Source organism: Lynx canadensis, chromosome A1 (genome assembly GCF_007474595.2).
Source record: "Lynx canadensis isolate LIC74 chromosome A1, mLynCan4.pri.v2, whole genome shotgun sequence".
NCBI lineage: Eukaryota > Metazoa > Chordata > Mammalia > Carnivora > Felidae > Lynx > Lynx canadensis.
Window position 1 is genome coordinate 109809598 of NC_044303.2, and position 17610 is coordinate 109827207.

The following is a 17610-nucleotide window of genomic DNA, read 5'->3' on the forward strand; positions in this document are numbered from 1 at the left end:
GGAACTACAAAAGACCCCAAACAGTCACAACAATCTTGAAAAAGAACAAAACTAGAGGTATCACAACCCCAGGTTTCAAGATACACTACAAAGCTGTAGTAATCAAGACAGTGTGGCACTGGCACAAAAAAAGGCACATAGGTCAATGGAACAGAATAAAGAACCCAGAAATAAACCCATGATTATATGGTTAATTAACCTACAATGAAGGATCCAAGAATATGCAACGGGAAAAAAGTCTCATCAACAAATGGTGCTGGCAAAACTGGACAGCTACATGCAAAAGAATGAAATTGGACCACTTTCACACCAATTTTGTGTATTTTAAATAAACTCAAAATGGATTAAAGCCCTAAATGTGAGACCTGAAACCATAAAAACCCAAGAAGAGAACACAGGCAGTAATATCCCTGACTCTGTCAGTCACAACATTTTTCTAGATATGTCTCCTAAGGCAAGGGCAACAAAAGTAAAAATAAACTACTAGGACTATATCAAAATAAAAAACTGCAAAGCAGAGGAAGCAATCAACAAAACAAAAAGACAACCTACTGAATGGGAGAAGATATCTGCAAATGACATATCTAATAAGGGGTTAGTATCCAAAATATATAAAAAACTTATACAACTCAACACCAAAAAGCAAATAATCCAATTAAAAAATGGACAAAAGACAGGAACATACATTTCTTCAAAGAAGACATACAGATAGCCCACAGACACATGAAAAGATGCTCAACATCATTCATCATCAGTAAAATGCAAACCAAAACCACAATGAGATATCATCTCACACCTGTCAGAATGGCTAAAATCCAAAACACAAGAGTTAAGATGGCAGAGAATGAGGGGGACCAGGATTGCCCTCATCCCTCAAACACAGCAGTACTGAGGTCAGAACACTTGGAACACCCACGAAATCAGTCTGTGGAGTGACAGAAAAATCTCCAGAGGTAGATGGAGACAGCTTGGCGGGACAGATGTGCATATATGCGAAATGGGGGAGATAAAACAATGTGGGCATGGAGGGGAGGGATCCCCCTGAGTGGAGAGAAAAAGGGAGAGAAAGAGAAGCTGTGGATTGCAGCACTGTTAGGACAAGAGAAAAACCTCTCCAGACTAGGGACTGGGGAAAGAGAAATACAGAGAGCACCAGTTTTACTTTGCAAACAGCCTTAGGAGCTAAAAATCGGAGGTTTCAAAAGACTTTCTCCAGACTGAGCTGCCGCCATGTGTGTGCATGCCTGGGGTAGACAGGAGCCAGTCCCAGAGGTGGTAGTGAAAAACACAAGAAACACATGGTGAGGATATGGAGAAAAGGGAACTCTTGTGTACTGTTGGTGGGAATGCAAACTGGTGCAGCAACTGTGGGAAGAATATGAAGGTTCCTCAAAAAATTAAAAAAAGAACTACCCTACGATTCAGTAATCACACTACTGGGTATTTACCCAAAGAGTACAAAAACATTAATTCAAAAAGATACACACACCCCTATGTATACTGCAGCATTACTTCCAACAGCCAAATCATGGAAGTGGCCCAAGTATCCATCAATAGATGAATGGATAAAGAACAGATGGTATATACATACAATGGAATATTACACAGCCATAAAAAAGAATGAAATCTTGCCATGTGAACAACATGGCTGGATCTAGAGAGTATAATGGTAATAAAGTCAGTCAGAGAAAGATAAAATACCACATGATTTCACTCATATTTGTAATTTAAGAAAACAAATGAACAAAGAAGGGACAGACAAAAAAAAACCCAGACTCTTAAATATGGAGAACAGATACTTACTAGAGGTGGGATGGGTAGGAGGATGGGTGAAATAGGTGAAAGGGATTAAGAGTAGACTTATCATAATGAGCACTGAGTAATGTAAAGAATTGTTGAATTACCATATGGTACGTCTGAAACTAATATAATCCTATGTTAATTATACTGGAATTAAAAAAAAAAAAATTTAGGGGCGCCTGGGTGGCGCAGTCGGTTAAGCGTCCGACTTCAGCCAGGTCACGATCTCGCGGTCCGTGAGTTCGAGCCCCACATCGGGCTCTGGGCTGATGGCTCAGAGCCTGGAGCCTGTTTCCGATTCTGTGTCTCCCTCTCTCTCTGCCCCTCCTCCGTTCATGCTCTGTCTCTCTCTGTCCCAAAAATAAATAAACGTTGAAAAAAAAAATTAAAAAAAAAAAAAATTTAGGGGTGCGTGGGTGGCTCAGTCAGTTGAGCAACCCACTTTGTCTCAGGTCGTGATCTCATGGCTCGTGGGTTCAAGCCCCGCGTCAGACTCTTGTGTTGAAAGCTTGGAGCCTGGAGCCAGCTTCGGATTCTGTGTCTCCCTCTCTCACTCTATCCCTCCCCTGCTTGTGTACTCCCTCTTTCAAAAATAAATATAAACATTTTTTAAACAAATAAATAAACTAAAATTAAAATTAAAAAAATTTAAAGAGAAACATTTGAGGGTAACTGATTTATTAACTGTACTATGATGATGGTTTCACAGGTTTACATGTAAGTCAAAATATCAAATTTAAATTTAAAATATGTGCTGTATATTGATATCGTTAATCCTTAAAAAAGTCATTTAACATACTCAGCTGTTTAAAATGTAAGAAATAATAATGTTTTGTGAAGTTTATAACATATAGGTAAGCAACATGTATTATAAAAGCAGAAAGAATAAAAAAGAGGGAAATGAAGTTAAACTGTTGCAAGGCAACTAACCCGTATGTGAAATGACATACTGTTTTAAAATAATTGTGTATGATGTTGTAAGCCCTTGAGCAACCACACACACACACATATACACAGGTCTAGAGAACTCACACTTCCCTGATTTCAAAATTTACTACACAACTATAGTAATCAAGACAGTGTGACACTGCCATAAGAACAGACAGATCAGTGAAAAAGAACGCAAGAGTACACAAAAATCCCTCACATTTATGGTCAATTTATTTTCCATAGGGTGCCAACGTGATTCAATGGGCAAAGAACAGTCTTCTCAACAAATGGTGCAGGGACAACTGGATATGCACATGCAAAATAATGAAGTTGGACACTTATCTCACACCAAATATAAAAATTAACTCGAAATGATCAAAAACCTAAATATAAGAGGTAAAACTATAAATTCATATAAGAAAATATAGATGTCAATCTTCATTACTTTGAACTGTGCACTGGTTTCTTAGATATGACATCAAAAACACAAACAAAAACAACAAAAGATAAACTGGACTTCATCAAAATTAAAAGATTTTTGGGCTTTAAAAAACACCATCATGATAGCAAAAAAGACAACCCACAGAATGGGAGAACACTTTTGCAAATCATACATCTGACAAGGGACTACACTCTAAGATATAGAAAAAACTCCGATGAATAATAAAAAGACAACCCAATTTAAAAATCAGCAAAATATGGGACACCTGGGTGGCTCAGTCGGTTAAGAGTCCAACTTCACTCAGGTCATGATCTCACAGTTCAACAGTTCGAGCCCTGCATTGTGCTCTGTGCTGACAGCTCAGAGCCTGGAGCCTGCTTCAGATTCTGTGTCTCTGTCTCTCTCTGCACCTCCCCCACTTGCACTCTATCTTTCTCTCAAAAATAAATAAACATTAAAAATCAGCAAAATATCTAACAGATATCTCTCCAGATAAGATACACAAAGGCCCTAGAAGCCCATAAAAAGATTCTCAACATCACTAGCCATCAGGGAAATTAATATCAAAACCACAAGGACAAACCACTTCACACCCACTTAAAATAGCTAGAAGGGTAATAACAACTTGGCCAGGATTTGAAGAAACTGTAAGGCTCATACACTGCTGGTGGAAATATAAAATGTAGCAACCACTTTGGAAAAACATGAGGTAGTTCCTCAAAAGATTAAACACGGTTACAATATAACCCAGCAATTCTACTCCTAGGTATATAAAACCAAGTGAAAACAACTGAAAACATACGTCTACACAAGCATTTCTACACTCACGTTTATAGCAGCAATTTTCATAATAGCCAAAAATTGAAAACAACCCAAATGCCAAACAACTGATAAAAAGATAAACAAAATGTGATATATCCATAAAATGAAATATACATTTAGCCATAAAATGGAACAAAATAATGATATATAACATAAACAAATCATGCCAGATGTAAAAATATCTGGTCATAAAAGACCACATATTGTATACTTCAATTTATATGAAATGTCTAGAAGAGGCAAATGAATAGAGAAATAATGTAGAGTAGTGACTGCTTTGGGGTTAGGGTATGAGACTGGAGGATACAGAAGGGTAACTGCTAAGTAGTATAGGGTTTCTTTTGGTGGTGATGAAAATGTTCTAAAATAATTGTGGTTATAGTTACATAACTATGAATATACTAAAAACCAGTTAACTGTATGTTTTAAATGAAGTAACTGTATGGTATGCATGTTATGTACCTTAATAAAACTGTCACCTAAAAAAAAATTATGAATGGACTTGCATTCATAAGCCAGAAATATGAAATTAAGTTCAAAGTCTTTTGATAAACTCAAGCTTTAATTTTATAATTAAAAAAAAGTATACCTATTAAATAATTCAAGATAGAATATTAAAAATAATTATTCAATCCAAAAGAACCTCAAAAAAAGAACAAGGAAAGAATTGTTGGGACAAATGGAAAACAAATAGCAAATAGTACATTTAACATTGTCAGGTACATTTAAACCCTACCATAAAAACAAAAAACAAAACAAAAAAAAACCCCTACAATATCAATATCAATTACTACATTAAAAGGAAATGGTTTAAACACTCCAAGATTAAATGCTAGAGACCAGAAAACTAAAAAACCAAGACCCAAAATTATATGCTGACTATAAGAAACTCACTTCAGGGGCGCCTGGGTAGCTCAGTCAGTCAAGCATCTGACTCTTGATTTCAGCTCAGGTCATAATCTCACGATTCAGGAGATGGAGCCTTACACTGCTATCAGCACAGAGCCCGCCTGGGATTCTTTCTCCCTCTTTCTCTCTCTCTCTCTGCCCCTCCCCTGCACATATACACTTGTGTGTGCACACACTCTCTCTCAAAATAAACATTTAAGAAAGTCATTTAAATATGAAGCCACCATGGGGCGCCTGGGTGGCGCAGTCGGTTAAGCGTCCGACTTCAGCCAGGTCACGATCTCGCGGTCTGGGAGTTCGAGCCCCGCGTCAGGCTCTGGGCTGATGGCTCAGAGCCTGGAGCCTGTTTCCGATTCTGTGTCTCCCTCTCTCTCTGCTCCTCCCCCGTTCATGCTCTGTCTCTCTCTGTCCCAAAAATAAATAAACGTTGAAAAAAAAAATTTTAAAAATAAATATGAAGCCACCAATAGATTAAAAATAAAAGAATAGAAAACGTTACCTTGTCAATAGTAAATTAAAAGAAAGCATGAATGGCTATATGAATCTCAGACAAAGTAGACTTCAGAACAAGTATTAATACCAGATATAAAAACCAACACCTCATGATGGAAAAAAAAAGAGGGGGGATCAAATTATCAGCAAGATATAGCAATCCTAAATGTGTACATACCTAATAAACAAAGCTTCAAAACACATGAACCCAAAATGGATAAAACTCAAAGAGGAAACAGAAAAATCCATAAATACAGGTGCAGATGTCAACACTCTCCTTTCATTACTTGATAGAATAGAAAGTGAGTAAAAATGTAGACGACTAATCACTCTCAACTAACTTGATCTGATATATACAGAACATATTCTATATAGTATACATAATGGTCACCAAGAAGGATCATATAATGGCCATAAAACATTTAATAAATTTTTAAAAATTGGTATTATATAGCATATATTCTCTAACAAGAACATAAATAAATTAGAAAATTAGTAACAAAGGGTATGTGGAAAATCCTCAAATATTTGAAAATAAAACCACATGCTTCTAAATAACCCATGGATCAAGGAAGAAGTCACACAGGAATAAAGAAATATTATGCAATGAATGATAATACAAACAATATAACACAATTTGTGAGATACACCTAAAGTAGGGCTCAGAGGTAAACTGTAGTTTTAGAGAAAACAAGAAAGGTTTTACAATCTACTATCTAAGATTATAGATAGTAGATAAGCCTTCATCTGAAAAAGTTAAAAGAAAAGTACTCCTGGAACCAGTACTGCACTGTATGTTACTTAACTGTAATTTAAATTAAAAAAGAAAATAAAATAAAAAAAGAAGTTAAAAGTAAATGAAACTCACAATAAGTAGAATGAAGACAAGGAATAAACAAAGAAATAGAAAACTGAAAAAAGTAAACTATGGTTCTTGGAAATGATCAGTAAAACTCATAAACCTAGCTAGTCTAATCAAGGAAAATGAAAAAAAGAGAGAAAATGCAAATCACCAATAAAGGGAAAAAATGACCACTAGATATCCTAGAGGCATTAGAAGAATATTTATATTATTTACAAATAACTCTATGTCAACAAATTTGAGTACTTAGAGGAAATGGAAATTATAAAATTGACACAAGGAACAGTACATCTGAATAGCTCTTACATCTAATAAAAATTTTGAAATTATAATTTAATACCTTCCAATAAAGACCACTATGGGCCCAGATGGCATCGCTGTTGAAGTGTATTAAAACATTCAAGGAAGAATTAATACTAAATTCCACAAACCAGTTCAGAATATAAAGATGAAGAGAACTTTTCCCTGTTCCTTTTAAAGAGCCAGCACTCCCAGATACCAAAATCAAATACAGACATTAAAGAAAACTACAAATAACACTCCCTACCTAGCTGGGCCACCCCCCCCCACACACACACCCCCACCCCCATGGCAAAAGATTTGAACTAGCACTTCCAAAAGAATAGTCAATAAGCTCATAAAAAGAGGTTCAACATCATTAGCCATCAGGGAAATTACAAACTAAAACTAGTAGGAGATACCTCTGCGTGCCCAGTAAAATGGCTAAAACTCAATAGACAATACCAAATGCACACAAGGATGCAGAACAAATCAAACTATCATATACTCCTGAGGGATGCGAGTGGGGTGAAGTAAAAGCGTGATACAATCACCTTGGAAAATATTAGGTTAGTATCAACTTAATATGAACTCAGCATATGACTCAGCAATTTGACTTTTTACCATATATCCCAGTATTTACCCTAGAAAAGAGAAAACTTAAGTCCATACAAAGACTTGTAAGTCACTATTTATAGATACTCTATTCTTAATAGCACAAATCTAGAAAAGACCCAAATGTTCATCAACAGGTAAATGGATACACAAATTCTGGTATTTTCATACAACACAAATAAAAAGAAACTCAGGGATAAAAAAGAACAAATTACTGATATGTTCATGAACATGGACAAATTCCAAAAATACATGCTGAACAAAAGAAGGCAAACATATATGCAAAAGAAATACACACTGCATGGCTTCCATTTATGTGAAATTCTAGAAAAAGCAAAACTTATCTGTAGCGACATGAAATATATCAGTAATTGTGAGGGCCAGTGGTGGGGGTGAAGCAGATTGCAAAGAAACGTGAGGGGACTTGGCAGTGATGGAAATGTTCTAATTATTAAAAACTGCAATTACGTTAAAACAAAAAATGAGGGTGTGCTTATGATCCCGGGAAAGGAGAAAGCTTCTTTAATAAGACATTAAAAAATAAAAGCTTCGTGAAAGAGAAAATTCTACATATTCATCAAAATTAACATCTTCCGGACCACAATACTTAAAAAGACTCTAACTGGGAGATACATTTACAGCATATAGAAGAAATTATTAAATCCAGAATTCACAAAACAATAAACACAAAAAGAAATCCTCCTAAAATATTTTAAGTGAAGGATGCAAGCCAAAGAGCAGAGGAACAGGTAAATTCATCCACACAGAAATCACATGGATGACAAATGTGTAAAGAGATGGACCCCATGAGTAATCTTGGAAACGGAATACCATCTTGCACTCAAAAGACTGGTGCTTAAAATAACAAATGGTGATGTGCATGTGAGGAATAATAGGGAATACAAGTGAGAGTACTGACTGGTACAACTGATATGGAGGGAATTTAAGAATATATATTAAATATATAATCAATAATTCTACTTCTTACTTTTCACCCAAAAAAAACCTCATGCACACAAGAAGGCATGAAAAAGATACCCACTAAAGCAATGTTTATAGAAATGAAAACTTGGCAACAACTTAGATACCAAAGTAAAATAATTCAGCTAAGATACATTTATACCATGGATACAAATAAAAGAAGTAAAATACCTCTATATATAATATATTATCAGTATACAATAAAGATACATAATAACATGGAAAGGTCTTTCAGACCTGTTGCTGATTAAAAATACAGAACAATAAACTGGTGCAGAAATAAAGTACATGAGAAAGTGCTTACATGTAATGATCACATATATATGTATGTAAATGCATATGAAAAGACTTGCAAAGGTATGTATGAAAGTAGCTCCGGTAAGATGGAGGAGGCAAAATTGGGGAAAGCTATTATCAGGGGTCCTGATCAAACTTCCACAAGGAAAATATATTCTTTTATTGTTCGTGTAAATATAAATTAATGTAAAAAAAAAAAAAAAGCATATCTGCTGATTGTAGATGAGCTTGTAACTGTTGTCTGAGGGACCTCCATCCATAGCACATATTTACAGTTGCTACGTCCAATTTGGAAAGGAGTTCCTCAGACAGTCTGAGAAGCCTTAACGCCTGCAGCTTAGAATACCATAACAGTTTCCAACAAACTTTGATGCCTTTTAATTCTCTTCCCAATTGCCTCCAAAGCTTTTTCAAGAACTTCTTAATCCAAGTCGCTCTTGATTCCGTTATCTTGTTTTATTTTCTTCATAGCAATTATCACTATCTGAACTTATGTATTTATTCACTTATTTATTGTCTCTCACTAGAATGGGAATGGCAAGACAATTTTGAATTCATATGATTTTAGTGAAGCCATTGAGAGTTTTCTAACAGAATCAAAGACACATGTTATTTACTTACCTTAGTTGGAAAAGGAAATTTGGAAGGTTCTGTTTTGCATGGTGTATGAATAGCCGTTAGAGGGGGAGGCCATGAATGCGTCATCTCCTGAAATGTAATTATTACAGTTTGTTTTCAACCAGTTCAAGGATAAAAGTTACATAGCTAAAAACCAGATTTATATTATAAATGCTGGTTTCATGGTAGCTCCTCCAAAAGTATACATATTTGATCGGTAAGTATTAATTAAGCACAATTGTGTGCAAAGCACTATGGGGGTAGGAAACAGTAAGATAAATAATATACACTCCCTGGCTTCAAGAAGCTTGGAGTTAGGATGCTGAAACCTGTGAAATGTCACAGAAGTCAGCCTGTGATCAAACACAAGGCACACAGTACAATGCTACTGAGGAAGAGCCGGCTGTGAGAGCTGTGACAGGGGTAATAATAAGAAAAGGAGGTAACACTGTGTGCCTGTAATGGGCCACCTACTGTGCTGTTTTACCTGTCTGTTCCTCATTTAATACTCACAATGATATTAGGAGGTAGATACTGTTATTACCCTGACTCTGCGTAGGATGAAACTGAAGCACAGAAATTGTCCATTAAAAGTCACACACGTAGTAAGTAATGGACACACAGTTGCACCCTAGGAAGTCTGGCTGCAGAACCTATTGACTGATAGGAAGTTTTGGTCAGGTGGAGGAAATCAGAAGAGAGATATCAAAAGCACATGAAAAGGAAGACAGACAAGCAAGGCCATAAGTATGATTTTGTTCAATGCCTTCTGTTTAATCATATGCCAACTATGTTCAAGTGGAGATTTGGATAAGATCACAATGTATATGTTAGAAGAGCAGGGGAAAGAGAGATAATCAGATTTAGAATAAGGAGGGAGTGTTTTATTTCTGGCATATAGCTCAAAGTAAGCCATCAGACAGACTGAGAAAATACAATAAATTAAAAGTGGTACAATTTTTAGGAATTTACTCTGTAGCTATACCCACATACGTTAGGTAAAAATACATGTTCAAGGGGCCTATGCTTAAAAAATGGAAACAACCTACATATCCAACAGCACAGAAATAATTACCAGACAGTCATACAATGGAACACCAAGCAGACAGTAAAATGAGTAATTTTAACTACTGATATGAAATCATGTCCACAATATATTGTTAAATGATAAATACAAATCATAGTCTATGTGCTAGTAAATGCTCATATATGAAAAAAAATCTCTGGCTACCTGTGGGCAACAGAATGACAGGAGGAGGAAGGGACATGGGCATGTGATACAGTCTATACTACCTGAACCTCATAAAACAGCCACCTGCACTGTAATTGCTCTTTATCTTCTTACAACGCTTTATTTTTCAATGGCATTTCATGTTCTCAAATAATATTACATAGTTGATTATTTCCAATATCCTACTCTAGAACATCAATTCAAAGGGTGCAATACTATCATTATTATCACCACTGTATCCGAAGGGCTTGATAATGGCAGGTGCTCAATTAGTAAGCCTTGAATTAATCTTTTTTTATTTTACAATAAACATGTATCATTTTTAGATTAAAACGTTTTTTCTTTAAGTTCATGATGGAGTTCCTAGAAACAGGAGGACTACAAATATCAAGAAAACATGAAGGCAGTCAGGACCAGAAGTTCCTTACACACTGCATACAGGGAAAGGAAACAGAAACTCATGCACTCTAGGTTTTCAGTGTGCATTTTACACTTCAAATACCAAAGTACTCTCAACAGAAAATCTATGTAACTCCATCATTAAATGTCAGAGCACCTATTAAACCCAAGGCCATGTGCCAAGCCCTGTATATACAAAATGTATAATAAATGGTCAGTAACATCAAAGAGTAATTAAATATAAGAAATCTAAGATTCTTCCAGGTATTATATCATGCATTTTTGAGGATGCAAGAGAAAAGATAAATGCTGTTAAACTTTTTATATACATGGCAACTGAAAAATGCACACTATGTGAGATTCAAAGGAAAGACTTATTTTTGTGATCTGATGGTCTGACATAGGGGAAAGAAGGATTTCACTGGGATTCTAAGAAAAAAATATAATCTATATATGACTGAAGACTAAGGAGAAACATATTTCACCAAGTTTACTTTAAAAAGGTAAAAGAGCAAGTAAGTACATGCCTTAGTGAAACCAATTTGGCAAAAGTGGTGAATCAATAGCGTAAGAGGTTAGAACCGGCCTATAGAAGGTCTAGAATGTTGAAGCTGGACACTATTCTTTCTATGGGGCTTAGAGACTCACTAAAAACTTCTAAAAAGGAAATTAACTTATGAAGACAATGGATTAAAGAGAGAATCTGGTAGCAATATAGATGACAGAGGAGAAGGGAGACTCAAGGCAGAAAGGCAAAGCAAGGACTGTATATTGCAATTTTTGAAGCTCAAGGTGGCAGAAATGGAAATAAAGGAATGGTATTTCCAAGGAGTATTCAAAGCGTACATGTAGTTTTGTGATTAAACAGAAAATGAGAGACAATGAAGATTTTACACTTATAAGCACATGAGAATGGTAGTACCACTAATAGAAGGAAGTCTAATAAATCCGCCTTTAGACATGATGAATCTAAAAAAAAACAGGGAGAAATGCAAATGGACACACAGCTACAAGGCAAGGAAGAGACATAAACCACAACCCAAGGGAGGTTAAGCAGGAGATAAAGACTGAACTGCTAATAGTTGAAGCCATTAACAATAAAGGAAAATTAAGACAGAGCAAAAAGAAAAGGAGAAGCTAGAAAAAAGGACCCATATTTAAAAGATAAAAAGGGCACCTGGGTGACTCAGTTGGTTGAGCATCCAAGTCTTGATTTTGGCTCATGTCATGATCCCAGGGTTGTGGAATCGAGCCCCATGTCAGGCTCCATGCTAAGGATTCATTCTCTCTCTCTCTCTCTCTCTCTCTCTCTCTCTCTCCCTCCCTCCCTCCCTCCCTCCCTCCCTCCTCCCCAGACCCCCTTTACCACTCTCTCTCTAAAATAAAAAAATTTTTTAATTTTTAATTTAAAAAATAAAAGAAGAGAAGACACAAAGGTTTCCAAAAGGCAGAGAATGAGACAAGGGTGGAAGGAAATAAAAACAGTGAAGCATAGTAACAGTCAAGGGAAGGAAGAATCAGGTTTCCAGAAGTAAAAAATAAAAATTCTTTAAAACAGCAGAAACAGCAGAGAACTCAAATGAAAGCCCCAGTGAAGGGGAAGATAATGACCTTAGACAAACAGGTTCAGCAGAATGATAGAAGTATATCAAAGACTGCAGTGGGCTGAAGAAAGGAAGGAGAGAATAAAGTGGAGGCAGCAAAGCAAGTAGTCTTTCATAAGTATCCACAGTGAAATGCACGTATAGACACAAAAACTCAGGAGCTTATGCAAAAAGTACAAGTAATATGTAACTTAACAGTTTTTCTCTATTGAGCCAAAAGCAGTCACTGTCACTCATTAATTTCCTGGACTTTCTCTTTTTCCGACAGACAACTTTTTCTTTTCCCAAAAGAGGAATACACATTTTGGTCACGTGTCACTTTTAAACATATTCCACTCAACACTCAAAATGAGCAATATTCAGAGGTCTTTCATTGTAGGATTTGACCAGTATGTACAGAAGAATTACAAAGCAAGTATTTTCAATGAAATGTTTTGACTGGTAATTACTGAGTTTTTTAGCACTTAAATTAACTGATCAGCCTTAGAAAGTGCAATTATATTTGCTTTCTTCCTCTTTTCAAGGCAAAGTATTAAACCTGGAATTTGCTTTACTTAAAAATGAAAAACAAACAAAACCAGTTCTTTGAGGGCAGACAGTAAACAAACCAAATGATTCAGAAACTAAGTATGAAAATAAGCAAAATAGAGTCAACTACTTTTTAAGGACATAATGAGGTTACGCATGTAAGCAATTTCCTGCTTCACATCCTTTGAGAAATATTGGGGAGAAGAGAGAAAAAGATAGCAGAGCATCATAAATAAAAAAGACTGAAACTATAAAAAAAAAAAAATCAACAACTTACTTTAAGAATTTCATCCACACAGCTCACATCACCAGAAGCAGATGCCTTAAGAGGAAAAGAAACACACATTAAATTTGGAGTCATTTATTATTAGATTTGTATCATTTTTGTACAGATTTAACAATATTGCTAGAAAGTGAATTAAATTTAAAGACATATTTATTGATCCCACTACTCTAAATCACCACACTAATTAGAACCTTTGGACAAAGTTCCTTTAATGTCAATTTTTCAAGCTCTAAAAAATTTTAATCATCAACTGTACAGGATGTAAAGAACTTTGTATTTTTCAGAAGTTTTAAAAAGTCCTATCTTTCTTAGATTAGAAATAAATTTTTAAATGTTATTTTTCAGGTGAGAAACTTATCAAAAATTTAAAGTTTATTTATATACAAAATATTCCAAGATACTGAAATGTATCATTTCAAACAAAATAAAACCAATTATTACTGAAAGAATACTTGTCTGGGACAGAATGGACATTTTATATAGCTTTTCATAAATTATGGAAAAGTTGTTTATTCTAAAGCACAATCAGGAATTAGAGAGCTAGAGTGTGAACTCAAATCCACCTCCAAGGATCATGTCATCTGAAGAAAGAACAACCACTTCACTGTTCTCTTGCAAGGAATGATTAGATGACACATGCCATGAACAACAGTTTCCCAAGTCCATAGGAAAAATGTTTCAATGTTCTCAAAATGGCACCTTACCTATCCTTGATCCCTTCAACCACGTTTTAAGCTATAAACTATGACTTTCAGTTACTGACACTACTTTTGAAAATTTTATTTTAAAATTTACATTAAAAGATAAAACTTCTATTTCACAACGAATGCTCAATTTCTTTGGTTATTCTGATGCTTGGTATACAGTTATAATGCTGTAAATTTCAAACCACCACTATGAATTTAGAGCAGCTGCCTCAAACCTTTAAGTTTAACCAGAGAAAAGATCATGGAAACCAAACCACACAACATTACCAACTGGATGGATCCTCAAAAATCTTAACATTCCCTACAATGAACCACTGCCCACATCTCATTCATGAGTATCACAATGAGAAAACAAGTTAATTTTTTTAAACACAATATGTATTATTTCATACAATCAAAAGGAGGAAATCTAAGGTATTGATCTCATAGATCGTGCTTTTATTCTGTAACTGTTATTTGAATATTTCAAAATAGTGAATGGCATTTTCTCTACTGCCCAAGAGGGGAAGTTAACAGGTCTGTGGATCCACTTTAGAGTCAATGACAAGTCTTTTTTTAAACTTATATACACCTTCTCATTAAAACAGAGAGGGGCGCCTGGGTGGTTCAGTCAGTTAAGTGTCTAATTCTTGATTTTGGCTCAGGTCACAATCTCATTGTTCCTGAGACTGACCCCACATTGGGCTCTGTGCTAACAGCGCAACGTCTGCTTGGCACTCTCTCTCTCTCTCTCTCTCTCTCTCTCTCTCTCTCTCTCCCTCTCTCTGTTCCTCTCCTGCTCATACTCTCTCTGTCTCAAAATAAATAAACATTAAAAAAAAAACCCCAACAACAACAGAGAGACAAACTGCTTCACAGAGTCGTAACAGTAAAAGCTCTAGGGGCGCCTGGGTGATTCAGTCAGTTCAGTATCTGATTCTTGATTTCAGCTCAGGTCATGATCTCACGGTTCATGGGATCAAGCCCTGCAACGGGCTCTGGGCTAACAGCATGGACCCTGCTTGGGATTCTCTCTCCCTCACTTGCTCCCTCTCTCAAATAAACATTTAAAAAATAAATAGAAGTTTTAAATGTGTGACTTACATCCAATGGTTGCGAAGGTATTTTCAGCTTGGTAAGATGTGCTTTGCTACTGGGCTTCAGTTCGGTCATGCTGTTGCCATGGGATTGGCTACTGTAGTGCTCAGAGGACAGCTTTGGTTCCATGGACTCCTGTCCATCCATGGGCCGCACATAGGCAGTGGGTTTCTGTAACATTGAACTGGACTTTGACATCAATGAAGGTGGGAAAGACTGATTCGAATGTTGCCCACTTGAAAAAGGTACACGGGAAGGAGAATCCCAGTTTGCATCAGGGTCCCGAGGTGATTTGGAACGCTGATGTTCCTTGCTATGGTGATCATTCCCATGAGATCTGGAATGACTGGAGCTTAATGAAGAAACAGCCTGGGGTTTTCCAGGGCTGGAAGAGCGTGATTTGGAGTGTTCCGATCCATGCTGGCTTTTTTTCCGACTGCTGCTCCCACTACTGCTGTATGAGTCACGGTCGTGCCTCTGGCCACTACTATTAGTGCCACCACTGCCGCCTGCACTGGTCCGCTGGCTACTGTGTCCACTCTGCAAGCCGGAGGACCGTTTCTGAGACTGAGAAGTACTGGGAGCAGGTCCTACTGGAGTCCATTTGCTACTCTGATGAGAGGTCCCATGTCTCTGTTCAAAGAAATTAGGATTCGATTTTTCATCTGCTGTTGGTGGTACTGTAGGCTTGGGAATTGCAACAAGCTTTGGTATAGATCTGTCTCCTATGAAATCCTTCATTTCATCGTAATTTCCAAGCATACTCTGAATACGGCTTGATAGCTTATCTTCTTTGCTAGTCTACAAAAAAATTGCAAAATAAAATTATATAATTAGCACAACCAGAAATACAAGATGCTTCTAAACGGACTTTCCAAACTTCAAATGCAAAGGGATTTTTCAAAGAGAAACCTCATGTCATATCTTAAGGTTAACATCTCAAAAGCAAACTCCAAACATATAATTTTTATAGTGACAAAAAAAAAAAAAAAACCAAAACACTGAAAGTGAAAAACATTCATGCTAAAACACAAATATTCTAAAGGACATTGAGATATAGCAGCACTCTCAACAATAGCCAAATTATGGAAAGAGCCTAAATGTCCATCAACTGATGAATGGATAAAGAAATTGTGGTTTATATACACAATGGAGAACTACGTGGCAATGAGAAAGAATGAAATATGGCCCTTTGTAGCAACGTGGATGGAAGTGGAGAGTGTGATGCTAAGTGAAATAAGCCATACAGAGAAAGACAGATACCATATGGTTTCACTCTTAGGTGGATCCTGAGAAACTTAACAGAAACCCATGGGGGAGGGGAAGGGAAAAAAAAAAAAAAAAGTTAGAGTGGGAGGAAGCCAAAGCATAAGAGACTCTTAAAAACTGAGAACAGGGGCGCCTGGGTGGCGCAGTCGGTTAAGCGTCCGACTTCAGCCGGGTCACGATCTCGCGGTCCGTGAGTTCGAGCCCCGCGTCAGGCTCTGGGCTGATGGCTCAGAGACTGGAGCCTGCTTCCGATTCTGTGTCTCCCTCTCTCTCTGCCCCTCCCCCATTCATGCTCTGTCTCTCTCTGTCCCAAAAATAAATAAACGTTGGAAAAAAAATTTTTAAAAAAACAAACAAACAAACAAAAAAAACTGAGAACAAACTGAGGGTTGATGGGGGGTGGGAGGGAGGGGAGGGTGGCTGATGGGTATTGAGGTGGGCACCTTTTGGGATGAGCACTGGGTGTTGTATAGAAACCAATTTGACAATAAATTTCATATATTGAAAAAAAATAAAAATAAATAAATAAATAAATAAATAAATAAAAATAAAGGACAATGAGAAATATGAAGAAAAGATTCCAGAAGGGAAAAAAAATCCACATTTCACCAATAAATATATTGGAATAGTAGTAAAAATCTTTTGAAAAGTAATGTGCCTTTATGTCATTCAGTTCTAGGTCAGCTGCTGAGCCAACACTCATTATTTTAGCAACCTAGGAAAACATTATATTACTTAAGAGTTCAATGTTACAGTTAGAAAGAGAAACAAAAATTTAATGAAATGAGTTATATCCAACTGACATTTTTAAAAATTTTAATTTCTTCTGTTACTGTGACTAACAAAAGTCAACAAAAAAATTAAGAATGGAAAAGCCATTGATAAAGTTTCAAATATTAATTCTATTAATTCTGACCAACAAACACAAGTTTTGAAGTCAATGGTACACACTTTAAGTTTTGAAAATCATTCTTGGAGGGACACCTGGGTGGCTTAGTCAGTTGAGCATCCGACTCTTGATTTCAGCTCAAGTCATGATCTCTCAGTTCAGGAGATCGAGCCCCACCTCAGGCTCTGTGCTGTGTGGAGCCTGCTTGAGATTATCTCTCTTCCCCTCTTTCTCTGTCCCTACTCTGCTTGCAGGTGCACGCGCTCTCTCTCTCTCTCTCAAAATAAATACATAAACACTTAAAATTAATACTAAAATCATTCTTAGATAATAAAGTCCAAGATGTCTACAAGCTTTAGGACTCATTCACGTTCATACGCAAGAATGAGAGTAACCTTACTGATTACATTAAAGAAGAAATCAACCACTACTACTTATTTTGAGATTGGCATGAATTGATAATAACTTTAGATTATGTGAAAATCAGTCTGACCCCTATTAAACAAGAAAGGCAAATATATAGACAGCATCGAGATCAGGAATCAAATCCAATTCATTACATTGTAATTATAA

The 17610-nt window shown here is 36.2% G+C and overlaps 1 protein-coding gene across 2 annotated transcripts in view; it reads right to left on the minus strand.

The window, feature by feature from the left end:
- Positions 1-17610, minus strand: part of AFF4 (AF4/FMR2 family member 4) — a 98851-nt gene that overhangs the window by 46132 nt on the left and 35109 nt on the right. Inside the window, exons 3-5 of one of the 2 annotated variants that reach the window (XM_030318027.1) lie at positions 14886-15680; positions 13087-13131; positions 9051-9137 (exon numbers count right to left, since the gene is read on the minus strand). In XM_030318027.1, coding sequence (XP_030173887.1) covers positions 9051-9137; positions 13087-13131; positions 14886-15680 — 927 coding nt within the window. The remainder of the gene's footprint in view (positions 1-9050; positions 9138-13086; positions 13132-14885; positions 15681-17610) is intronic. The other variant, XM_030318037.1, reaches the window with a different exon arrangement.